This window comes from Cervus elaphus, chromosome 14 (assembly GCF_910594005.1).
Source record: "Cervus elaphus chromosome 14, mCerEla1.1, whole genome shotgun sequence".
NCBI classification, from domain to species: domain Eukaryota; kingdom Metazoa; phylum Chordata; class Mammalia; order Artiodactyla; family Cervidae; genus Cervus; species Cervus elaphus.
The window spans coordinates 15,706,532-15,734,234 of NC_057828.1; the positions used below are offsets into that span (position 1 = coordinate 15,706,532).

Here is a 27,703-nt window from a genome sequence, read left to right on the forward strand (position 1 = left end):
CCTAGGAAATAACCATGGTCATGGTTTTTCATGTCTAAAAGGAGGGATGTGATTTTAATTTCTACTTTAAAGTTTTCTTTTTCTGTCTCTAGGAGTAATTTTTAAATTTCCTCTTTAAATACAGGCTAAATGAAGGTTGGGTCCTTCCAGACAAATGTTGCAGAGTATATATAGGTCTTTTTCATTAAGTGCCGCTTAAGGAACACTGAATATTCACAATCAGTGTTCATTATGTTTTCCTTTAAAGAATTTGCAAGTATCCAGGGAACACTCCATTTGCATGTGTTTAAATGTTTATTTTTCAAGGCAAAGAGGAGATAGAATTTTGTTTATCAAATGAATAGCCTGTGGAAGCATAAAACAAATCCTACTATTTTTCCTCCATTTTCTAATGTTCAAATAATCTGCAAAATAGACCTATCAACAAAGTTAAGTAAATCTGTGAAAATAAAATGGAAACATGGAAGATCTATTGAATCTTTATAGCTTCTCATACTGACATTAAAATAATCAAAATTATCATGGAATATTTACACATAGTGGAGTAGGAAATGGCAATCCACTCCAGCACTCTTGCCTGGAAAATCCCATGGACAGAGGAGCCTGGTGGATCACAGTCCATGGGTTGCAGAGTTGGTCAAAACTGAGGACATTTACATGTAGAAAGAGTGCGATGTAGGAATATCTCAAAAGAAATGCATTTTGAAATCTCTTTGAGTTCTATAAACATGTTACAGTGCTGAAGGAGTGAATGCTTAACTCCATACTTATTTGAGCAGATAACGTTGCAGTAATCTTTTACTTTATGGGATAGGTACTGCCGTGCAGCTCATCATATATGCACTTATCCATCCTCTTTATTCCTCCTCTTTCCTTTATATTTTTATTGAGCTAAGAAAGTCAATCCTTCCCACCCACAAGGCCCATTCCATACATGACTGTGTGATGCCGCAGAATTAAACTAAGTGATCTGTTTTGACAGTTTAATCAATGGCATATATGTATATATGTGCCATTTTTTCTTTGTCATTAATCAGAGGGCCATAGCAGTTTAGATAACCACTGCATCATTATGTAGGAGATGCTGGTTGCAAAGAAATAGTTGATATACTAAATGAAGTGTTTTGGTTCAGAATTTCTCTTTTTACAAAAGTGAAGTTTTGAATAATGCAAATGGTATTTAAAATCATCTGTATGATGCTAAACAGTTTCCCATGCAGCAACATGAAGATATATAGTTTCCTGAATTTATGTCATGAGAATATCCACTTATGGTTTAAGAGTGTATTATATCTCCATAAACTTCCTTTGTACTCTCCCAGTAAGAGATTTTTTAAGTACCTGATAAAAGAAACACATTCTAAACCAGTGACTTAAACATTCAGGCTTCAGGTATAACATATTATTTTTCTATTGAAGTAAAGCTTGTTTTCTAAATCCTAAAAAAACTTACACTGTGTTTGTATATTTAAAACATTCTAGCCTTGAAGTTTATCGATCGAGCTGATCTATCCTATCACTTCTTTCCCCACAATTATAATCTGATTGTTAGTTTGTCATTTACCTTCTTTACAAGAAAGGGAGCCATTTTTTATGATTTCCAATCTCTTTGCTATTTACCAGTTTCTTATAAATCTCTGACTTTAGAAATCGAGGAAAAGAATCCTTGGCCATCAGACTATAGATTAACTTCTGAGCTTCATCAAAACATTTGATAGTTGGTTCTGCAATATTCTTTGAGATGAGGTCCCTGGTACTGAAGTCAATGTTAATCTGTGGAAATAAATTGCATCACATTAGACTAGTTTAATAAAGACTGCATGGTCTATACAGATGGGAGATCCACATATGATTTGAAATTTTTTAAGCATAAAGTTAATCTTATACAAAACAGCGGAAAGGTCACACGTTCATTTTCTGAGATGCAGAACACATGCTTGGTTTAATTACTTTACCTAGGTTGAGAGGGTTGGCATTGACAGAAAACAGAGGTCAAACCTTATTTTGAGATTATAAAAAATGACAAAGGAGATGCATATAAGATTTTTTGTGACTTTACATTCTTTTTGCTTACCATCTTTTATTTCTTTCTAGTACTTTGGCCTTAATATCTGAATTGTTCTTCTATAGGCAGAGCAGTAATTAGAATTTACTAAGCTGGCCTTCACCAGCACATTCCCATTCTCCATAGCTCCCGGTGTTGTTTCTCATAATCTTGCTTTTCATCCTAAATTGTGTTTCTTTTTGTTTGCCAAAATGGACCAACTAACACTCTACCCTTGTTCACAGAACACCATGCCTCCCAAGGAACGTACACACATCTGCATGTGTGTATGTATATTCTTGCCCCCTTAGCACTACCACAAGTAAGCATTCTCAGCAAGGTCTAATAGAGATCTATTATATTGGAACACACCACACCTGCAAATACATAAATGCCCCAAACCTCATGGAAATTCTTGTCCAGTTCTACCCATTTCCAGGATGCTTTCTGAGATGCAGAAAATTTCACATCCAAGTTTTTTCACTTAAACTGAAAATATTCATGAATTATCAAAGAGATGTGAATCTTAAAACTCAAAGCTCACCAAAGGCAGGTTCTGCTGCTGCTATAATAGGCAGTCGATAAACATTTGTCAATTAGAATTATGTCTCTTGGCAAAATGAGGGAGACCAAAATGCTAGAAATTGGGGGCCTGGTGAAAACCTAGAAATGACAATTTATGTTCGTTGAATTGAAGTTAAAAGATAGGCAGACAGACCTTCAATCAAATTTCTTAGCTACTTACTTGCTGTTCATATGAGTAAAGCAAGTTTTACAGTTTCCTTCAACTTTCTATTTCCATGGGGTAAAAAAGGATAATAATAATGTCTTGAAGTCTTTGAAGGGCTAAATGAGACAAGCAATATCAAATTATTTCAACATTATTATTCTCATGAAAAGAACAAACGAAAAAATTTTATTTTGAAAAGAATCATCAAAGGCCCCTATTTGCTCACTGATATTTTCTTTCTTAGGGATTTCGGCTACTTGGGGATTCAGATTACATTGTGTTTTTATTTCTTTGATTATCCTCTCAGGTCCTGCATCAAAGTTCCAGATGAAATTATGTAAAGTCCTCCAAGGCCTCAAAATCTGCAATCAATTTCTGCTTCTTTACACAGAAAGATGATGTGGAGTAGTGGTAAAGTTATAGGGTAGTTTTCCAATCTATGTTCTAATGCTTATGACCTTGGTGACCAAGCTATTTTTCATCTTTAAGCCCAGTCATTCTTGACTGAGTTGTTATAAGAATTAAAGTGAGATGATCCATATAATCATTGTTTACACAAATATTTGTGAGTTTGTTATGTGCCAGATGCTTTCTATATTTGGAGAATGTACTATATATTTTCTATACAGTGTAATTTTAGATTTACATTAGAAAGAATGAGAAGGAGCCAGTTCTCTAAGAATCTGAGGAAGAATGTTTCTGGCAAAAAAAAAAAAAAAAAATTCAGAGTCCTCAAGGCAGGAACGAATTGGTGATGTTCTGAAGAGCCTCTGTGTCTGCGTGGTGGGGGTGCGGGGGCTGATAAAGTTCTCGTGGGGAGGGAGGTCGGGAGAGGAGGCACACAGGTCAAGTCTTGTAGGATTTATCTGCTGTGGTAAAGGGTTCCTATCTTTCTACTAGAAGCAGTGGGAAGACGCAGAAGTGTTTTTGAACAGGGAGATGACATGATATCATGTCATGAACCTGGTATAGTTCCTGATTCCCATAGTGGGAATAAAGAATAGTGGGTATTATCAAGATTCCGTAGGGCTTGCCCAACATATAGTGAAATCTTTTTCATATCCTATCTTGTGTTGCTAGGGTATGAGATTATACATGTGCTGTTAATTCTTCAATGGTGTCGTCTGCAATTTATTTAACTTTATATCCCCCTTAATGGTAAATATACCAAGGTAACTCCTTTAGGCATTCATTCATTGGGCGAGTTTTCACGGATAGCAGGGACAGTGTGTGCAGAGTACTGTCTTATTATTTTATTCAGAACTGAACATCTGCAATAGCTCCATATTCCCTATTTAAAATGCCCAAAGCCCTGATCTTGGCATTCATGACCAAGACAATATTGTCCAAGCCTAGATACTTTTTCTCCTCTCTGTGCCCTGCGTCATGCTGACCCTCAAATTTCTTATATTTTGTTGCTCTTGTTGTTCAGTTGCTAAGTAGTATCCGAATCTTTGTAACTCCTTGGACTGCAGTATGCCAGGCTTCTCTGTCTTCTACTATCTCCCAGAGTTTGCTCAAGTTCATGTACATTGTTACCAGTGAATATTTTCCCTCACCATCCCAGGCTAGCTGAAACCCACTTCTCATCTAAGTCTTTCACAGTCTTTTATGTCCTTAAAGTGAAAGTCACTCTGTTGTGTCCAATTCTTTGTGACCCTGTGGACTGTAACCTCTGTCCATGGAATTCTCCAGGCAAGAATACTGGAGTGGGTAGCCATTCTCTTCTCCAGGGGAATCTTCCCAGCTGAAGGATCAAACCTGTGTTTCCTGCATTACAAGAAGACTCTTATCTTTTGAGCTACCAGGAAAGCTCTTATGTCCTTAAAGTTATATTCGAATAACATCTGCTTTGTAAGGTTTACCTTTTCTGATCTGTGAAGGGACTTTGTGTTTTTTAAATTATATTTAATTTTGCCTATCCTTCACTATGCCTTGCGTAGTGTGAGGATTCAATACACGTGTGTTGTGTAAGCAGCTTCTACATTTGTTAAAAATCATGGTAAATTTTAAGCAGAACTATTCATTTCAATATATTACTGATAATTAACATTATTTGTTCAAATATACTAAATTTGTACTTCTGACTTCCCCTCTCACTTTTCTGATTTGCCTGTTTTCCTACCAATAAGCTGCCAACATCAGCTATAGATATCTAAGTGATGGGCAGAGACAGTGTTCCCAGGAGATAATCAGTAGTCTTAGGAAGATGTGTCTTGGCAATTCATTTTAATGTCAGTGACAAAATAGCACACCCACATGTTTTTATAAATGTCATTATTTTTCTCCAAGTTGTTCAAGTTGGAAACTTGAGAATCATCTCTGACAACTCTTTTTTCCCTCTGATCTCTCTATCTATATATATAGAGAGAACTTTCCTTACTCACCTTTTCTTTTGTAATTTCACAATGCTCCTTTTATTTCTCACTCCTTCAGTTCAATCGTTAGTCATGTCCAACTCTTTGTGACCTCATGGACTGCAGCACCCCAGGCTTCCCTGTCCTTCACCAACTCCCAGAGCTCGCTCAAACTCTAGTCCATTGAGTCGGTGATGCCATCCAACCATCTCATCCTCTGTCATCCCCTTCTCCTCCTGCCTTCAATCTTTCTCAGCATTAGGATCTTTTTCAATGAGTCAGTTCTTTGCATCAGGTAGCCAAAGTATTGGAGCTTCAGCTTTAGCATCAGTCCTTCCAATACTCATTGGACTTCCAATACTCAGGACTGACTTCCTTTAGGATTGACTGGTTGGATCTGCTTGTAGTCCAAGGGACTCTCAAGAGTCTTCTCCAACACCACAGTTCAAAAGCATCAATTCTTTGGTGCTCAGCTTTCTTTATAGTCCAACTCTTACATCCATACGTGACTACTGGAAAAACCATAGTTTTGACTAGACAGACCTTTACTGGCAAAGTAATGTCTCTGCTTTTTAATATGCTGTCTAGATTGGTCATAGCTTTTCTTCCAAGGAGCAAGCATCTTTTAATTTCATGGTTTCAGTCACCATCTGTAGTGATTTTGGAGCCCAAGAAAATAAAGTCTGTCACTGTTTCCATTGTTTCCCCATCTATTTGCCATGAAGTGACGGGACTGGATGCCATGATCTTAGTTTTTTGAATGTTGAGCTTTAAGCCAACTTTTTCACTCTCCTCCTTCAGTTTCATCAAGAGGCTCTTTAGTTCTTTGCTTTCTGCCATAAGGGTGGTGTCATCTGCATATCTGAAGTTATTGATATTTCTCCCTGCAATCTTGATTCCAACTTGTGCTTCATTGAGCCCAGCATTTCACATGATGTACTCTGCATCTAAATTAAATAAGCAGGGTGACAATGTACAGCCTTGACGTACTGCTTTCCAATTTGGAACCAGTCCATTGTTCCATGTCCATTTCTAACTATTGCTTCTTGAACTGTGTACAAATTTCTCAAGAGGCAGGTAAGGTGGTCTGGTATTCCCATCTCTTTAAGAATTTTCCATGGTTTGTTGTGATCCACACAGTCAAAGGCTTTGGCATTTTCAATAAAGCAGAAGTAGATGTTTTTCTGGAACTCTCTTGTTTTTTCTATGATCCAATGGATGTTGACAATTTGATCTCAGATTCCCTCTGCCTTTATGAAATCCACTCCTATCTCTCCAGTTTATTTATTTTTTTTTATCTAGTTTACCTTTCTCATGCCTATCTTTCCATTTTAATCTTGTATAGCATAATGTCTTTCTTAAACCATGGAATTTTTCTCTTACTTGATACCTCCCCTTGTACACACAGTGGACAGCATTACTATGCCAACTTCACCAAAATATCACTTTCATTGTATGAATGTTCAGTCGACAACCATTAGTTTCTATAATATAAAATTTAAACATGTTACCCTTGCATTTGAGCTTCCTCATACCTGGACTTCAAATGTTGTTTTGAAATTACCTCCTACTTATCTTTGGTGACATCCAGAGATGAACAGAAGTTCATATACTTTCTGTTCCCAGAGTGAATTTTCTGTCTAAAGCTCTTGTTTATGCTGTTTCACCATCTAAAATCCCTCTCTCCTCCACAACTTTATTCTGTACAGATTTTCCTCAATCCTTTATAATTTAGCTGAAGTTGAATATCCTCCAAGAACCCTTTCTTGATTACATAAAGAATGTCACTATAATTTCCTTATCATCATACATTATTTTGATTTAAAAATCCTAAGAAATTTGATTTCTTGCTTAAATAGATTTGGACACAGTGGCTTCTGTTAATGATAAGTATTCAGTCTGATAATCACAGAAGAAAATTTGTTACTACAAAGGGAATTCAGTAGTTTGTGGCATGGAATTAACTTGTCTTTTATCTGTTATTTTTCCCTGTTTCTTTCACTGATTCTTTTTTCTCTACATGTCCCTCAACATACAAGCAGAGGAGTCATGCATCACCTAAGTTCCGTGCCAAGTCTTCTCTCCCTGGATTATTTTCCTTGTTAATTTTGTCTTCTCCTGTTTCAAAAAATTTAAGCAATGACATTATCTCTAAAATAATCTTTAGGATATTTAAAGAAGATTACTTTAATTGTAAATAATAACAGTTAATATTCATCAAATATTACTACTATTGTGCTGAGTCTTTATATGGCTACTGTATGTCACACACACATACCCATAAGATGGATAGTATTATTATCCCTGTTTTTCTTTAATAAAAAAAGACCTCATCTGAAAAAGTGGTTGTTTTATAGTAAATTTCTATAATTTATTCATTTAAATTATTTCATTGAATGGGTACTTAGGAATTGTGTTAAGATCTGACCATATAAAAATAATTAAGTTGAAAGTCAATCAAGAAGACAGATTTTGGGAAAGGAATTCAAAGGGAAGAAGCTACTTTCTTTAAAAAAAAAATCTTTCTGAAAGAAATGAGGTTGTAAGCTTATCATCAAGGTATTATTATGAGTATAGAAGATTATGGAATGGACCTGGGAGGGGAAACTGGAAAAAGCTCATCAGGTTTTCAGGTGGAAAAGGGCAACAGCCTGAAAAGGCATAAAGGTCCATATCACACAGACTTTTACAGGTCTTCTTAAATAATTTTTAATTAACTTGAAAGCAACAAGAAGAATTTTAAGTAAGGTACTAATGTAAACACATGTGCTTGAAAAAACATGTTACTGGCTGCTATGTGATATAATGACTAGTTGCGGATAAAGGGGAGAAAAATTAGTAGGTCATACCAGAAATTCAGGTCATTAGTCATGGTGGATTAGGCTGGGTCATTTCACAGAGAATGGAGGGAAATGTATAGATTTCAGAGATACTTAGAATGTAGAATAGATGAAGCCTACAACTGAATATTTATGAAGTGGGATAAGGAACAACATTTTTAAGAATGAATGGATTTTAGAAATATTCTGAAGAATGAGATGACAAAGTGTCAATGGATTGGATATGGCACTGAAGAGAAGAACCAAGGATGAGTATCAATTATTCAGCCAGAGCAAAAAGAATGGAGTTGCCATTCACTGAGACACAGAGACTCAGAAGAAAAGTTTGAGGCGAAAATAAGGACTCAGATTTGTAGTGAAGGTTGAGATGCCCTTTTAGAGCTGAGACTGGAAGAGATCCCCTGGGGAGTAAATGCAGGCAGAAAATAAATGACGACCACCTCCCCTCAAGATAGTGTGTGCTGGGCTATGGGTAGGAATGCAAAAGAAATTGGTAAAGAATTGTCAGTAAGAGAGGAAGAAATTAAGTACAGGATGCCAACTGAAGTTAATATTTTGGTTAAGAGAGGGTGATACGTGTCGTTAAACGGTCCCAAGGAGTCGGTCTAAATAAGATTTAAAAAAAAAAAAAGAAAAAAAAAAAATAAGGTTTGAGTGTAGTCTACCCACAGTGCCCTATCTTCTCTTCTTGAGTCCCCTGAAATTTTAGTATCAAGACAAAAGTGAAAATATTCAGCCTAGCATATATTCTGATACATACATTCCTTTAACATGATCACTTTGAGGTTCATGTCTGCCAACTACACCTCCAATTATGCTCTCATCTCAAGTTTGATGTTTGGCTAAGTTGTTGTATCAATTGCTATCTCAAAAAGTAAGCACAGAGGAGATACTGATCTTGGAGTAGATTGAAAGCAGGCACCCTATCAGCAGGTAACCCTATAGAGATGCAGGCCTCCCGACTGTGTGGACCTGAGGCCCTCCTGAGCTGCTTGGGCCTTGGGAGAAGCTTAGACTCAGCCGAGCAGCTCAGATTAGTAGGTCCAGAGCAGGAGCTGAATGGCATATCGATTGATGAAATAAACAGAGTTATATCTATATTATTTACTCATGGGAATAGTCACTTGCATTTTTGTTTCTATGGATACACTTAAGTTTCAAGGATGCTGAGAAATACATTTAATTTGCTTATTTTTCCAAAGGTCACGGATTATCTTAGCTCTCTGAGACTGCTGCACTGCCAATCTCAGAAAACAAGACAGAGGCTTGTGATTCTCACAGAATGACAGCTGAGATGTCATCGCAAGTGTTTAGCGACTTTTAAATCCTGTCATTTTTGAAAAGGCCTTGACACAGCTGACACTGACAGCAATCCATTGCATTAAAATGAGTGCCTCTGACTGGTGTTTGCATTGTTGTTTAAAAAGCGATTTTATTATAATGAGCCAGGGATATTTTAATGCTCAGGTGATTTTGATAACTGCAAGTTATGCAAGCCAATTCCTCTTTTCTATGACAGCAGTTTTAAGTTCTTTTGGCTTCCAACAAATTATTGTAGCAAGAAGAATGCATTTGAAACTGTACCTTTTGGCTTTCCTGTGACCCTAAACTGTGCTTTATATATTTTTACATAATTTGAATGAAAAGTTCTCAGTCAAGCTCTCACATTCAAATGAGATTGCCTTCCCCTCATTTAGAATGTATGGTGTAGCAGGAGATGGTCATTATGCAAAGAGTGTGTGCATGCATATGGAAAGCGCCTTACTCAAATGGGGCAGGCAGCCACCTCAACCTCATTCACCGCAGCGCTGAAAAATTACTATTCAAATTAAAGTTGCCTATAATCATGTTTTTGGCTACATAATTCTGTTTAATCACCACTAACACCTCTAGTATTACTTCGTTTTTGGCATCATTAAAGGCACACGAATATCCTGAAGTATATTCTCAAGGGTTACTGTGAAAGTTGAGAATAGCCAAGTTTATAACATTGAGAGGGAATCCATTCTGCACAGGAGTGTATCCTTTGTCACAGTTGGTTTTTAAAGACAGAAATAAGTAACATGAGTTGGGATACGCACTGACACCTTAAATTGGACAAGAGAAATGAAAAAAAAATCAAACATATGCAATCAATGTATAAAAGCTTGAAGGATACGGATTGCTAAAAATAGATGGAAGGAGCAAGTGCTATCTGGAGCAGGCAACAGAGAATAGGATGGACAGGTTTCCCTGACAAACCCCGACGTGGTGATCCAAGATTAAGTGGCACAGGGATGTGTGCAAATTCAAAGAGCGTTTTGTTTTAGAGTTGAAAGGCAGCAGTCATTTTTTCAGAGGGCCAAAATGATACTGCAGGCTACTAAATGAGATACTCCTGCCACTTTTCTTGCTTTACAGTTTAAGAAGTTATACAAAATAGAGAGAATATGAGAAAAGAAACACAGCTCCTGACAGAAAGGAAGATAGACTCTATGTGACGAGATAGTTTTCTGCTTTCACCTTTAGTGTAAACACCAAGGTTCCCAGGCTGTGTTGTGAACATTGAAAATATGTAGTAGATCTAGAGGAAGGAAATTAAAATGTAAAAGCAGGGGCAGAAGACCTCCCTCCTCAGGATCTGTGTATCGTAATGACTGCAGGACTCATCATTTTCCTCTCTAAGCCTCAGTTCATTTTTCACCTTTACAAGGTGGATGATTGTAGTGTCTAAGAGAGAGCATGGTGATCAAGTCACATAGTCCACATAAAAGCCCTGGGCAAGTGTGCAGCTTAGGGTTTCTTTATCTCTGCTTTTCTTCCTTTCGTCCTCCCCCTCCCCATCCTCTTCTTTCTCTGTCTCTCTCTATCTCTTCCTTTTTAAGAGATCCCTTGAGTTGAAGAGGAAATAAATAGAGATGCGGAAATCACTAGGATTCAGAAGATGCTCTTGGCTCCACATACGCTCTGAGGCACCCAGAACTAGGCTTCTTCCTCTACTGGGCCAGCCTTTTAGACACCAGCTGGTGCCCTGCTAGACTCTTCTTCCGTTTCCTCTCCTATCATCCTTCCGTCCTTCCATTTTGTCTTATTTCCTTCTATACTCACATCTCTGATCAAAGCTCACTAATTACTTCCTTTGAGATACATTTCCTGATCCCTTAGACTTGGATTTTTCCAGTTACAGTGACCATATTACCTGTATTTCCCTATCACAACATCCATGAATGTTTATTCTAATTTTTTTTTTAAACTAGAGTCTTCCCACCAAGATGGTTAGCTTTATTTTATTCAGAGACTCTTTTTTCATAGCTTGCATCAGCATGGTGCTTGGAATGTAACAGCCCGCTAACTATTGATAAGTGTACAAAAACTTAGTAAATTAATAAATAAGCAAACATTTTATCTGGTGGTGATTTTATAGTTCGGGGATGCTGTTGACAAGCAGCAACTTGTGGGTCAGGACCAAGACTCAAAATAACATCAGCTCATTGGGGAAGTAACACTTAAAAACGCAAAGAGGAAAGTGTTAGTTGCTCAGTCATGCCCAGCTCCTTGCAACCCCACAGACTGTAACTCACCAGGCTCCTCGGTCCATGGGATTCTCTGGGCAAGAATACTGGAGTGGCTTGCCTGTCCCTTCTCCAGGGGATCTTTCCAACCCAGGGATTGAACCGAGGTTTCCCACATTGCAGGCAGATTCTTTACCATTTTGAGAAAATAGGAATATAAAATGGAGGATACAACTGGCATTTTGAGAATATCAAGAAATGCCTATAGTGCCATGGGGTTCTCTCTGCCAAGAATTCAGAGGTCTATCTTTTCCCTCAGGAGTATAAAACTAGCCTTATTTTTGTGTGGGAGGGGAGGGGTGTACCATGTGGCTTGTGGAATTTTAGTTCCCTGATCAGAGCTCCAACCCCAAGTCCTCGGCAGTGAGAGTGCAGAGTCCTAACCACTGGAAGACCGCCAAGGAATTCTCAAAATTAACCTTATTTAAAATAGAGGCATGGCTTCCCTCGTGGTTCGGACGTAAATAATCCTCCTGCCAATGCAGAAGACAGGTTCGATTCATAATCTGGGAAGATCCTTCATGCCTCAGAGAAACTAAGCCCCTGCACCACAGGTACTGAAACCCACCTGTCCTTGAGCCTGTGCTCTGTAGCAAGAGAAGCCACCGCAGGGAGAAGCCCACACACCACAGCTAGAGAGTAGTCCCCATCACGCCAAAACTCGAGAAGTCTCTGCAGAAGTGAAGACCCAGCAGAGCCAAAAATAAATGAAGAAATAAAATAAAAAATAAAGGCCTTATCTCAGTATCCTGCCTCAGTACTATTCAATCATTATCATCTTTTAGATATAATACAAGGACTTCCCTGACCATTTAGAACCTTTACAACAATGTCCCTTTAGAACCAGACATGGAACAATGGACTGGTTCAAAATTGGGAAAGGAGTACATCAAGGCTTTTTACTGTCACCCTGCTTATTTAACTTATGTGCAGAGTACATCATGCGAAATGCCAGGCTGGATGAAGCACAAACTGGAATCAAGATTGCTGGGAGAAATATCAGTAACCTCAGATATGCATATGACACCACCCTTACGGCAGAAAGCGAAGAAGAACTGAAGAGCCTCTTGATGAGAGTGAAAGAGGAGAGTGAAAAAGCTGGCTTAAACTCAACATTCCAAAAATGAAGATCACGGCATCCGATCCCATCACTTCATGGCAAATAGATGGGGAGAAACTGGAAACAATGACAGACTTTATTTTCTTGGGCTCCAAAATCACTGCAGATGGTGACTTCAGCCATAACATTAAAAGATGCTCCTTGGAAGAAAAGCTATAATAAACCTAGACAGCATATTAAAAAGCAGAGACATCAATTTGCTGACAAAGGCCCATCTAGTCAAAGCTATGGTTTTTCCAGTAGTCATGTATGGATGTGAGAGTTGGACCATAAAGAAGACTGAGCACCAAAGAATTGATGCTTTCCAATTGTGGTGTTAGAGAAAACTCTTGAGAGTCCCTTAGACAGCAAGGAGATTGGACCAGTCAATCCTGAAAGAAATCAACCCTGAATATTCATTGGAAGTTCTGATGCTGAAGCTGAAGTTCCAATCCTTTGGCCACCAATTGCAAAGAGCTGACTCATTGGAAAAGTCCCTGATGGTGGGAAAGATTGAAGGCAGGAGGAGAAGGGGATGACAGAGAATGAGATGGTTGGATGGCATCACTGACTCAATGGACATGAGTTTTAGCAAACTCCAGGAGATAATGAAGGACAGGGAAGCTTGACATGCTGCAGTCCATTGGGTTGCAAAAATTGGGACATGACTGAGCAATGAACAGCAAAGACTTCCCTGTGGTCCAGTGGTTAAGTCTCTACACACCCAGAGCAGGGGGCACAGATTTGATACCTGGTCAGGGAACTGAGATCCTGCATGCTGCATTATGTGCCCTGCACCAAAAGAAACAGGAAAGAAAAATAAAAATGCTAAAAAAAGATACAATGGAAACAATTTCATCTGTTTTAACATTTTTCCCACTTAATCATTTGTTGCTTTGCTGTTTTTTCCTGGTTCTAGAAATCTCATTTTTTAACCCAACTAGACTGTTTCTTTTGAGCCAAACCATAGTTTCAATCGACTCTATTGTCTTGCATTTCCTTATCAAGTTACCTCATTTACACAACACGTTGCATTGTACTTCTGTGTTTATTACCTGTTCTCTTGCTTAGACCCAACTTCCCTTCCATGGAAGGAATTTATCTTATGGTGGTTAATCGTAGGCACAGAATAAGCATTTATTGATATGAAATAAGAGTCACCAAATATCACTGTGCTACAATAAAAATTAAAAGCAAAACATCCAGACACAGATATTTTAAAAGTGTCCTGTGTAACGCATTAAGATGTCTTTTCCTTTATGATGATAGTTTCTTCTGTTTTATGGGTTATGATGTCTTCACAGCTAATAAATACATTAAAGAATTAAATTTTTTGTACTTTTTTTTTTTTTTACTTAAAACACTGCCAATGTATTTGCTCCTGGATTGGTCATAATTTGAATTTGAATTTATATAATTTTTAAACATTACCGTGTGGTATGATTTGGAACATTTTCTAATCTCACAGAATGACAGTCAACATAAACAGTTTTCTCTTTAATCACATATTTTCCCTCCTGACTAATTTTCTTGTTAATATAAGAGATGATTCAAACATAATTCATAAATGACAGATATAAAACATAAATATTTAAAATAAGTCAGTATCTTGGGTTTCCCTGATGGCTCATACTATTTTAATTTTAAGACTTACATTCTTCTGAAACCAAATAATATTGTTTGAAATTTTTTAAATATTATGAAATTAATGGTCCAAATTGAAGGAAGAATAAGTACAAGGTTAAGAATTTTTTTTCTTTGCCACATTCCAGTTCTTACTGTGTGCGGTAAGGACACTTTAAAATATATATTGCTTATCTAATAATTTTCTCATTTTTAGACTACTTAGTCAGAAATATCTGACTCACACTTTTATTTCCCCTTGCAATATCTTCTGAAAATATCTAGGTATAATCCATTCAATTAGTAGATATTTCTACCTGAAACGTGTGATTTGCTAATGTGTTTTTCTAATTTGTGTTCATATGTATATACATTTAGGGGCTTCCTTGGTGGCTCAGACAATAAAGAATCTGCCTTTAGTGTAGGAGACCCAGGTTCAATCCCTGAGTCAGGAAGATCCCCTGGAGAAGGGAATGGCTACCCACTCCAGTATTCTTGCCTGCAGAATTCCATGGACAGAGAAGCCTGGCAGGCTATAGTTCCTGGGGTTGCAAAGAGTCAGATATGACTGACTGACTAACAGTTTCACTTTCATGTATACATTTATCAAATCATTCAAAGTGGCTTGTCCTCAGATGGTCTTAGAAGCTAGTTAATGAATGTTTTGGGGTAGAGTCAGTAGCAGTTATAGTGACTTGTGTAAAGAAAAACAGGAATTAAAACTTAAAGACTGTTCTGCCTGAAGCAAACCCTAGAAATGCGATCTCATTCACCATTTTCATCTATCCTGTATGGTTGCTGTGTCCTTTTTCACAGCTACATTTTTAGATGAGGAAACTGAGGCTCAGAGGGATAAAATAGGTCAACACAAGATTACAGGATTTGAGTCTGTATCTCTAACCTTTAGATTTTCTACTACATCACACAATTAGTGTAGAAACCAGAGAGATGGTATAACTCTAAGGGAGAGGGCATAAAGTTTCCTGCAATTATAATCTCTCATAGAGACCTGAAAGTTCAGTTTTTCTGTGCAGTTTTGCCTATTAGAAAAGGAAACGAAGAACCATTAGTAACATCCATTTATAGACAGGGATTGTTAGTAAATAGTCTGATGGTAAATTGTCTAATTGCGTCAATTAAAAATTATTGTCATGCTAGCAATTTTACAGATGAAGAAATAAAGACATGAAAAGTTGAAAATAAAGTAAATGGGATTTAATAGACATCTGGATGATGTGACCTTGTCATTGTTCTCTATTTTAGGGTTTTCTACCAAGGAAATTGGTTATAATTTTGATTTCTTTATGCTAGACAGTTTTACAACTGTAATTGAATATTGAAAAATGAAGAATGCTTTCATATGAATCTCATTCTTGCGTTAATTTTCTACTTATGAAAATGGTACTTTCCAACCTCCTTATCAGATATATCACGTTGTCTTGTGAAGTCTGCCTACTAGATAAATCTAGGTTACTTCCCACCCTCTCTTTATCTTTATCACTGCCTGTCCAGCCTTATCCCACTGCTTCTCATTAGTGATATCAAAATGCTTGTGATTTCTGGAAAACTCTAGGGAGTTCTGTACATCTACACTGTACACTGTGCCCTCAATCTGAAATACTTTCTTCATTTGCTCTCTTGACATAGTTTTCATGTGTGAACCACCCTACAAATCCATCCTGTAAATCTCTGGATAGACTTCATTGCTCTTCTGAACACTGTTAATAACAAGCTTTAAATGATTCAACTTATTAGTTGCCTATTGTGTATTTGACTGGTTTTATCACATGTCAATCTCCCCTTCTACTGTGTGACTTCATTGTGGGAACAGACTCAAAAAAATTCCGTTTAATGACTCATACTAACACTTGTATTATATAATATATAACTGATGGGCTATAGCCCATGTACGTAAGAGACATATGCCCTTTAGTTAATTTGAATTTTAAATAATTAATGGCAAATAATAGGAAAGATGATGGCTGTTTCAATTGTATATATACACTTCATCTTCAATGAGAATTTTGTCATATCCATTAATAATATTTTTAGATACTTTGAGACAATATAATCCATGATTTGTAAAGCAGCTATAAAATTAACTAGATGGACAAATTATAAAATAAGTATGAGAGTTTTGTATCCTAAAACAGTAACTGTACAATTTTTAAAAATTATTACCATATTAACTTATTTTGGCAGGAAAGATTAGGAAAATAAAACTATTTTATCCAAACTGATAATTTATTATATATTATAACTTTGAGTTCAGCTGTAATTAAAAGATTACATTTCTTTAGTATTAATGTAAGATTTTTCATATATAATATTTGAAAAACTTAAAATAATCATTAAGCAGACAGATTCATGAAGAAAAATAAATCTGGCTTTCAAACCAATATCACAATAAATAGATTACCTTTAGAGTTGATTTCAAAGCCTTTTAGGGAATGACACATTAATCAACTTGACAAATCTTATACACTACATTTAAATTTTTCTGGACTCATTTATTGATTCTTAGATAGTGACTGGGAAATGAATGTTGAAATAGCTCCACAGGAGGTAAGTTACTTTTTCTTTCCCCCTTTGAATTCCAGGCAAAGCTTCAGTGGTTCATATGTCAGCAAAATTTTACTATACCAATATATGCTTCGGTAATTAGTGTCCATCTAAAACTTGAACTATTGATACAGCAACTTTATGCCCTAGATTTAAAAAAAATGTTTGCATTTCATCTTTGCTGTCCTCTGTCCTCAGTAGTACAATAACTTCTCATACCATGAATTTTAATTTTGGATTAGAACATATAGTAGCTGTCACTTGGGAGGGTATCAGTATTTCAACTCTGGAGGGACAGATGACGTATGTGGTTTATGTTTGGTGCTAGTGGCTTAAGGTAGAGTCCCATCTGCTGCTTAGGCATTAAAACTCTCTGCTTAGATGTTATAATCAGTGAGGGATTACAGCAGTTTTAAAATGTAAATAGTTTAAACTTTAAAGTTAAACATTAAGGGGATGCAGCAGAGATGATCATCATTTGGTTCTGGAAATTAAGTCAATTATAAATGAGATGGTATACACATAAAACATTTTTGAGGGGCTCTTCTCAAAGTCCTTCCAGGTTTTCCTGTAAGGCCTTTTCTATTTTCCTGATCTTAATGCAGCACAGGTGGAATCTGACCACTTGAGACATACCTGTGGCTCATTTTTACTGTTGTAGGACCAGGCCACCTGCACACCTGTGGCTCATTTGCACCACGGTGATCTGACCACGCAGGATGGCTGTTTGCTCACTCCCTGTCCAGCCCCTGCTCGAGGAGTCCCTGGTTCCCTATAGCCCACTCACAGGATGGACCGTAGCCAGTAAACATCTGTATGTTTGCCCCTCAGCCCCAGTCAGTGATTGCTTTAATCTTTCGGACAGAATGACTCCCTTTGATAGTTTAATAAGGGAAGACCTCTGCTCCAAGAAGGCGCTTGGAGGGCCCTGACCCTCTGCTGGTATCCCTGGTAACCCATGAGCCAATCCGATGTCAGTCATTTCCCGGTTAACTAGTAGCCTTCCCATTCCTCCCCATCTCCCGGCAAGGTCTGCCGCCCTGTTCCCTCCACCGTCCACCGCAAGCCATGGGGTGTGGCTCCAGGGCCCTACTTCACACGTGCAAGCTCCCCGGTTCACTGAACCATGGATGTCTCTGCAAGCCTGCGGGGTGCGCCCCCACAGCCATCAAGGGAATAAAGTCAAGCAACCCCCTCTTTGAGAAGGTAAGGCATTATTATATGCCGTACTGTGGGCCTCCAGAATATTAAATATTACGCATTTGTACTGTTGGTTAGTAGGTTTTACCTTCCCGTACATATCTTCTTTTATTTTAAAAATTGTATTCAAGAGTTCTATTCCAAATTGACCCCTGTGTTTACAAAAGGAAAAATGAAACTGAATTGGAAATAAATCTAGAAGCACGCTTAAATAGGATTTCTGTAGAGCTGTTTAATTTGGGACATTAGACTATTTTTTAAGCGCCTGCTTGTTGTGCTCAGAAAATAGAAACACTGAAGCACATAGAGAGTGCTAGAAACTATTTACTGAATCAGTGCCAGAGGATCACCATAAGGAACTTCTGTTCAGATTTACGGATATCTTCTGTTTGAAGACATGGCGACAATTTAATTTCCCTTGAGGTGGACCTGGTGTCTTTCAACTGGGAGCAGATGTGTTAGTGGATAAGTGGATAAATATTCTCTGTTGTGGAATATTTCACTCACCTCTTTGGGGGCATCGGCTTCAATGAATTCAGAATAAATCATCCTGGCTTTGGAAGCAATTTTTTCTGCACTTTCTGTTTTCTTAAAGTCTTCACAGGCAAGCCAGAACTCAACATTTTCTTCACTAAACTCTGATTTTAGGAATGTTCGAAAAGCATCTAGACCAGCTATAAAATACATGAGGAAAACATTCGTGCATCACACAGTGCAGTCACGTGACCAATTGTATTCATTGTTTAGTGAAAGCATTTGAGGATTCAGTGGCAAATATTTATCATCCCTCTAAATATAGCATTTATATATTTTAGTTTTTAACTTTAGAAAGCTTGATTTTGGATCAGTAGTCATCAACGTAAAATATTCAGTCTATTTTTCTAATAGTAGCACTTTAAAAAATTGAATAACAACCAGAAATGCTAGGATTCCCATACGTTCCAGCTCTTCTCACTGTCTGATTTTCAGTCACATTTAAACTTTTATTATTCCTGTTCATAAATGTTTAAGTTTCTGACCACCTGTTTAGACTCTTTTCTCTAGTTTCCTCATTAAAATGTGCCCCAGAATCTTTTTTGGCACACCAAGAACTCCTTTGAGAAGGCAATGTTTCTAAATCTTTTACAGCCAAGGATGGTTAAGAGTGGGCCTCTACTGAGGTACCAGGTTAGAAAGATTATTATCAAATTCCTGCAGTTGCCTGAACTAAGCAGTCCTTGCAGTTTGTTAGTTTCAGTCGGTACCTTCCTCTGGCAGTGTCTGCTCATCACTGAGACTGGTGTTCAGAGGATTCGCCTTCCAATACATTGGTGGTTTTCTCCTCCACCTGCCAAGGGGGCCCCTCAGCCTGGCTCAAAGCTGCTCCTCCCCAACTATGTGCTAGAGGGCTGACTCTTCCGGTTGCAAAGTAGGGAGAAATTGACTAGCAAAAAAGTAAGCATCAAACATGTATAGAAAGGGGCCTTAGTTAGTTGTTTGTTGGTTGCTGCAGGTTGGAAGGAGATTGAAAGATAGCATAGAAAATAGAAAAGGTCTTCATGGAACGAGGTGATTATCTAGAAGCCCTGGATTAAAACTAAACATAACAATTTTTTTTTTAATGATTCGAAGTAGAGTTGAAATAACAGGTCATTGCAAAAGATTATCAGATACCAATTAAAATTCTCAGTAGAAATATTGCAGAGTGTGAATGTTGTTAATATGTGAGCACTATAAAAATTCAATTGCACATTTCTTCTGGTTAGAAAATACATTCAAGAAGCTTCTTGACACAAATTTGGGTTACAAAAATCCTCTTAGTAACACAATTACAATTTTCTGTGAGTTTGATGCAAACAATGATGAATTTGAGAGGTCTAAATAGAATTTATACTAAAAAAATTATTTTATATAATAAAGTGTATACTTTAATAATACTGAAAGAATATTGTAGAAGCACGTCTGGCACTATTTTACATGTGTGTCATTAAGGCAAATGAAAGTATTTTGCAATATGTATGCAAAATACATACATCCCAGAGAGATGGGAAGTTAGAGATCTAAAAAAATATTATTATTCTCTCCCCTCATGCCATATTCATGAAGAGTGACATTGAACTAACAGTTACTCCTTCTTTTCTCCTCCTGTTGCTCTGTTTGGACACATAGGAACAGAATAAACAGGCAACACTGGGGCTAGTTATCTCTTCCTTGGATAGACTATTGTTGAATCATTCGTCTACTATATACATACAATTTGAAAGTTCATAGGTTGTCAAGTGACTTTAGAATAATGTACCACCACAGTCACAATCATATATTATCGAGGGTCCCTCTGTATGAGGGAATACTTATGGGTAGGTATGACGGGGGCTGAGGAGTGGAATATGTCAGGAGCAGGTGGCAGAAGCCACACTAATATCTCTGCTCAGTATGTGCAAGATGTAACATCAAGTCACAAAACAAGTAGGTAATATGGTAGGTCATCTGTTTAAAGCATTGAAAAGCATTGGAGCTATTTTTCTGGTTTTAGAAAAGCAAAATCCAAACAGCTTTGCAGATGAATCTATGACTTTTGTACTTTCTGTGGGCATGAGGTACAAAATCCCAGGAGATCTGCAGGGGGACGCATCTGCATTCATCTATAACCTTCGTGCCTCTGTCTGCACTACTGCCGCAGCCAATCCCCCACCTGCAGAGACACCTTCCCTAGGGTGTTAGCAAACCTGATCTGTCACGCTTGTCATGTATTTAAGGAAAAAAACATGTGCTTGAAACTTACAGAAATGAAATTCCGTGTAGCTTTAATATATGTTCTTAGTTGGATTCTAGGGCTCTGACAGGGTATTTTATGTCTATGCTTTGTGTGTGTGTATGTTGTGTCCGACTCTTTGCAACCCCATGGACTGTAGCCTGCTAGGCTCTCCTGTCCACAGAATTGGTCATTTCTTACTCCAGGGGATCTTCCCTATCCAGGAATTGAACCTGAGACTCTTGCATCTCCTGCCTTGGCAGACAGATTCCGTACCACTGTGTCACCTGGGAAGCCCAAAGTATGTGTGCATGTGTGCTTGGTCATGTCAGACTCTGCAGCCCCATGGACTGTAGCCCATCAAGATCTTCTATCTATACTTTAGGAATTAGTTATTTAAGAATCATAAAATGGTAGTGTAATTTCATCTAAATCAAATTGTTTTTATGAAAAAAAAAACAAACAAACAGCCATGAAGAACATATTCAGATTTATCATGTTTTAAGCATTTCTAATCTTCTGATATTTACTTTATAAATTTAAAGTGGAAATGCCATTTGATTAGAACAAACACTACATTTAAATATTTTCTATGTCTCTTGTAGCATCATTTCTATCCTGTATGAGACAGAAATGGTGTAAAGCAGGTTTATGTACAGCTAAAGCAGAATTCTAGATATCTTTGTATATGACTGTTTTGTATTCTGGGATGTTTTATTTATAAGTCACCAAACTTACTTTATTAAGCCATCATTTTAATTACAATTATATATCCACAATATACATACATATATACAAATATATTCAAATATGTTTTTGTATTCTCTAAAGTAAGAATAACTCAGTTGAAATAAATACTTAAGAAACTTTATTTTAGCCTGAAGAAGCAAACAGTTTATTTAAATTTTCAACTTTTCAGTAGTTTGTATGTTTTAATTTGCAACAATAATAGTCATGATATATATCAAACGATAATGAGACTGGCTTCCCTGGTAGCTCAGCCGGTAAACAATCTGCCTATAATGCGGGAGACCCTGATTCTACTCCTGCTTTGGGAAGATCCCCTGGAGAAGGGATAGGCTACCCACTCCAGTATTCTTGGGCTTCTGTGGTGGCTCAGATGGTAAAGAATCCACCTGCAATGTGGGAGACCTGGGTTCGATCCCTGGGTTGGAAAGATTCCCTGGAGAAGGGGGTAGTTATGCACTCCAGTATTTGATATACATCAAATGATGATGAGACTAAGACAACTTTATCATTTCCTTTCTATTTGGAATTTTCTTGTTCTTTTAATGTCTGTAATTTCTATAATCTTGTCTTCATTTAGGCCAAACCTAATTCCATTTAAACTTTGGGCCTGTGTAAGTTTGTGAGACTTTGGGGAATCGTATACTTCATATATTGATCAAACTCATTGTTTATAACATGTCTACAACTTGCAGAACTTGTTGATTTAGTTTTAATCCTTGCATTTTTAGGCCTGTTATCATTTGGATCTTACCTTGATTGGTTAAAAGTGTGTCCATATTTTCAGACCACGCCATTGTTTCTGCAGTTGGTGACCTGTGGAAACAACATCTACCCTTGACAATAGCATTGTGATCTTTTTCTTCTGTAATGTATAGTAATATTTGAGTTATGTGTATTTGTTGAATTATATCATTTAAATGAGCTTTGCATCATTAATTAAACTACAAAAGGTCAACAAGGATTGTATAATATTTTCCACAGTGGACAGCAATAGCAAAGAAAGGGGAATGTGATTTGACACCAGCAAGTTACTTACTATTCTAACCAACAGTATTGATCATACTTGCAAATTCTTGATTTCTAATGAAGGTACAAGAGAGATTGTTCATTGCCCTGTGGAGAATAGTGAATTTAATCTCAACTATATTAATTGTTAATTTATGTGGGTTACACTAGTCTGTTCCTAAACAGTTATCATGATAGCAATAGTGATGAATGAACTATTTTCTAAGTTTTCACAGTATACAAAATTGTCCACTTCATAATTATGCATCTTAAGTTTCTTTACAGTTTTAAAGATTTTTAACATGGGATGATCTTGAAAATGTTTATTTATAGTATTTTAAGGAGTCTTTACTCCATTTTGAGACAGCTTTCATTTCTCTTTAAAGGTATGCTTCCATCTGGGTTGATTTATTTAAATCTAGGTATCTGTCAGGACAGAGTAATATCTTTTCCAAAGTAGTCAAAAAATGTATTGACTTAGTCTTCTGAAGAAAGTATACTTTGGGGGATGTGATGTAGAAATAATAAACCAGTTTTCTGATATAAACTTTCTGAGATGTAAATATATCATGCATTATTCCCCTTAATAAGCAAAGATCCTAATGAAATAAGTCCCTATCCATAGAAAACATCTGCTACCCAGAAGAAAAATCTTGGATGATGTAGCTGTGATGTGCAAGTGACTTATTAGCTGTGGAAAGGAATGATCTAATTGAAGGTTTCTATTAAAAAGATTGATAGTCTCACATCCAGTCATTCTTATAAAATTTATATTTGCATATCAAGGTGACTAATCTTAAATATGCTAGTGTGATGCAGCCGCTATGCTTTTACATTCTATTACTTTGTGTGATTTGCCCCAGTTTTCATTGCTCTTCTCTCTACTGCTATTGCAGTTATATTTTCAGATGGTAATGTCTGTACTCAGGGGCCACACAGGGAGGCTGGGTGACAGGGAGCACTTGCTGCTATCTCCCGATACTTGGATTTTCTATCTCCCATTTCTTTTACTTTTTCTTCAATGACAGGCAACTGATTTTCCTTTCTCTCTTGATCTACTAAATCTCAGGGACACAAGGTTTCCTGTGAAGCCGTTTTGAAATGGTGTTCTTTCATTCAAATGGGCAGTTTCAGTTCTCATCTTTCTTAAATGGAGAATGGGACCCGATAGAAGATCTAATTTTATGTAGAAGAGCTTGTGTGCACTATGAAAACTGTTACTCTGAAATGCTCCTGTTATATTTCATATGAGTCCAGCATTAGTTCTTCTATCAAATTTTAGGAATTCTGTCAGTTCAGTTCCTTCTCTCAGTCGTGTCCAGCTCTTTGTGACCCCATGGACTGCAGCACGCCAGGCTTCCCTAGTGTTAAAATTATCATATGATCACTTAAAATGCACATGTTTAAAATGTTGTCTGTATTTGTAGATTGAAATTTGGTGGTTAGCGTGGTACTCAAATTTCTCCTTAGTGCCTGTGGAGTGTGTGTTAATGAAGAGGGCAGAGAGTTTTGATCTCCAGTCTGGCTGCAGAGTACATTCATTTTGAATAAGGTACAGCCATCAAAGAAAACCCTGAGAAGTAGACTCTAGGCAGAATCATTCAGGGATGAATATGTACTCCCCCATTTGTTTGTAAGTTGTATGATGACAGGAAAAAAAATATTATTGTCCAGCAGGGAGAGCACTGTGTCTGGTTCGAGAAATATTTTTTGGATGTATAAACAAAAAATGATTGAATGGCCAAACCCCAAACAGTGGCAGGCATTAAAGCCTTCAGTGGAAGAAGTGCAGTGACTTTTAAGATGCTAGTAGATGACAGTGGTGAGAAGGTTAGTGAAGGTGTAGCTGAATTTTATTAGCGTCAAAGTGTGTTTTGGGTGAGGAAAGAGGAGATGCTTTTGCGTCACTGGGCAGCAGCAAACCAGGGACCTCTCTGTCAACCCCAAGTGACTGAAACTATAGGAAATGGACAACATGCATTTTGAAGGCATCAACGCAAACCATATCCTTTAAGGAGAGCCAGTTTTCTTAAGCCAAAAGCAAAAAGAATAGTCAGCAAAGTGCTGGTTGGAATGCAAAAGAGTCTTTTTAGAATGGAATTATTCAAATGAGTGGCAGCTATTCTTATTATCATCATAAAGGTAGGGAAACAGTAAAAACAGAAAAAAGAGAGCAGAGTCTTGGAGCTGGTGCAGAACCGAGAATAAAGAAAATTTCTTATGTTTTGAATTGGAGAGATAATACTAAAATATTATAGGTATTCCATAGGTATAGAATATTAGTGATAATAGAATTGGAGATACTAGGATGTTACAAAGGAAAAAAGTTGTCCTTCAGCCCTCTGAGTAAATACCTGCTGCTGTGTGTGATTGTGCCTGGAATGCCCTCAGCTCACTATTTTCTAACAGATTTAAAATTTGACTTAAAGGTTCAGTTTCAAGCCTGAAAGAATGGAAGGGTTGGTTGTAAGGCAATGCTTTTCAGATTCATTATTTTAAGAAACAATGTAAATTTGCTGTCCAAATAAAAAATCGGGGGTTGATTATATGTAATTCTTTGGAAGAGTAATTTATTGCTATATGTGAATAAACTGAAAGACAATTTTTATAATAGCACCAAAATGCATAACAATGTACCAGATGCTTACAGTCTATATCATATTGTGCTAAACATGTCACATACTTTACCTTATTTAATCTTGAAAATGACAGTCTGTTTTAATCCCATGTTACCGATGAGTAAGAAGAAGGGATGTTAATAACTGGTGTAATATCACACATATATTAATGGGCAGTTAGGGTTCAAACACAGGTGTATTTTGAGTTTCAAATACACAAACTCTTCACAATTCTTCTTGGCATGGGTGAGTCAATATACATATGCTTATATACTTTGTTCACATTTTGGAACATACATAATGTGTCAAATAAATTTTAGAGTGCTTTTCCTGTAATAGGATTTATTACCTGTCACAGCAAATATTTCCTCTACAAAGCAGTTAAATTTTAATCTCTACTCAATAGAAAGTTTTTCAGAAGACAGTGATTATTCAGTTTTGTGTGCTTTCAAACCAAAATAGGACCTTTCTTATTTTAGATGTGACTGATACATAGGTTTTAAATTTTTAGAAATGTAACTTTATGAATGTTAAGAAAAATCTATTGAATTAAAATTGGGGGATAAAGAGCATGGCTGGCTTTAGAACATAATGACTGGGCTGAACTTACTTGACATGCGGTACTGTAAATAAATGGACATTGTACATTTCCCTCCCTCCCTCTTTCCTTTCTGTCTCTTTTGCTTTTCTTTTTTTTCTCTTTTATTTGTGTTTTAGTCACAACTTTACAAAGCTTTTGTCCAGCTCTTCTCCTTTGTGTGTGTGCATATATTTCCTGTAAAATTGTGATGCATGGTCAGGGTGACATGTGAGTGTATGACTTGCCATGAAAATTTCACTTGTGTATCTGGAACCAGAATCACACTTAGCATTTCATGGGGTTTGGGCTGATTTCCTTCCTTATGTGAGTGCCATCGAGGCCAGCAGTCCTCATATTATGTGTCCAAAGTAGAGTCAGGCCAGATGGGAACTGTGTGAAAGCTACCAGTTATCTTGCTAATGGTGCCCGCTCGAACCTGTTGTATTCCATTAAAAAGATGTGGGCTCCAGCAACTGAACTCTCCACACTCAATTAGCAAGCAGGAGATTCACACAAGGAGCCCAGTGCTTCAGGAAATGACAGCTGCTGCCTTATCAACAGATAGTATCTGTGTTCAAGTTTCTCAGTCCATGTTGCCACAGGGAATAATTTTTGCTAGGATCATGTATAACTTAGGTCTGTAACCTGAGCATCTAATAATTTGGGAGAGCCTCACATTAAGAGAGTGGGTTTTCTCCACTTTGTAACCTTGCCTTAGCTTGGTAAATATAAAGAATTAACTGTAAACACATGCATTATGGACAGATTTTAGAAAAGAAGGAAAAATCAGTTGAGAAAGGAGAAAAAGTACAAATCAGGAGGGAAGACAGCAATTAACATATTTATCATAAATGAAAGAAAGGCAACATCAAGACTCATGGAGACTCAAGTGTTTTCATTTGTACATCTTCAGAGATAAAAAGAACTTGAAACAGCAACTCACTTCACCGGCATTTTTCGTCCCACTGTCTGACTGTCACAGATGATGCCAAATTTCTCTTTCTGACTGATCTTCCAGCTGAAGGGAATGTGACAGCAGGAACAGTATAATTAGTATGCAAATAGCTATCCCCTGGGTCACAAATTGGCATTCTTTAAATCATGCTGTCCTCAGCTTTTTTTTCATTTGTTGTTAACTTTTCACTGGTCAGAACGCTTAAACTTCTAAGAAACAAATAACTCTTTGAGTAAGTGTGGCATTTTCTCCAGTCTGTAGCATAACTGGAACAAATTCCATTTGGAAGTTTGGTTTCTAAAGTTCATATACATCCATTTCCAAGACAACTGTTTTTCACGTGAGGTTAAATCAACTCAGGAAAAAACATATAGGTATAGTTCTGTAGACCTGTAGGTCTTTAATCTGACTAAAAAGTCATTTTGTTTCTTTTCTTCGATTCTCAAAGTCTGAGAAAGATTTTGTTTTAAATACTCTCTAAGTATATGTGTTTAAGGATTTTTCCAATCTCATTCATGAACTAAAATATTCTAGCACAGGGCATCATACTTTTGAAAAAATTGTGCATTTGTTATAGTTTATTATTTTTTTAATTCATTTTGATGTTATAATTTAATAACATACATTTCTCAATTTATTTTACCATGAAACTTAAGGCATTCTGTGCCAATATTTATTTATGCAGTGCTGATGTTTGAGATAATAGTAGCTGAATAAATTTATCAAGGTAAAGGACTTATATTGGAGTTTTTATTTGTAGTTGAAATTTTGTACCTATAACCCCATGTTTCATCAAGCTTTTATACCAATATGACAGAGTTCTTTGGTAGTAAAATTCTACCAGTGTATATTTATGACCCTTAATGTAAATTAAACACTCCTGAAAGATTAATGATTTTCAGGGTGGAAGAAATAGGAGCCAGAAGGCAGCAGAAAAACTGCTTGTCCCTGAGTTAGCATGGAAGCATCCCCATTTCACTGATCTACAGAAATGCCAGAGGACACTCCTTAGCCAAGTGGCCCTGGGCTAATGAGACCGAGAAAAGCAGAAGCGATGA

At 36.9% G+C, this 27,703-nt stretch overlaps 1 protein-coding gene across 1 annotated transcript; it reads right to left on the reverse strand.

The window, feature by feature from the left end:
* Window positions 1-1,569: 1,569 nt before the first annotated feature.
* Window positions 1,570-26,644, reverse strand: RGS21 (regulator of G protein signaling 21). Its single transcript, XM_043923814.1, has 4 exons — window positions 26,634-26,644; window positions 22,239-22,315; window positions 18,514-18,680; window positions 1,570-1,773 (listed from the first exon to the last, which is right to left on the reverse strand). Exons 1-4 carry the CDS (start codon window positions 26,642-26,644, stop codon window positions 1,570-1,572), a joined length of 459 nt encoding a protein of 152 aa, XP_043779749.1.
* Window positions 26,645-27,703: the final 1,059 nt, after the last annotated feature.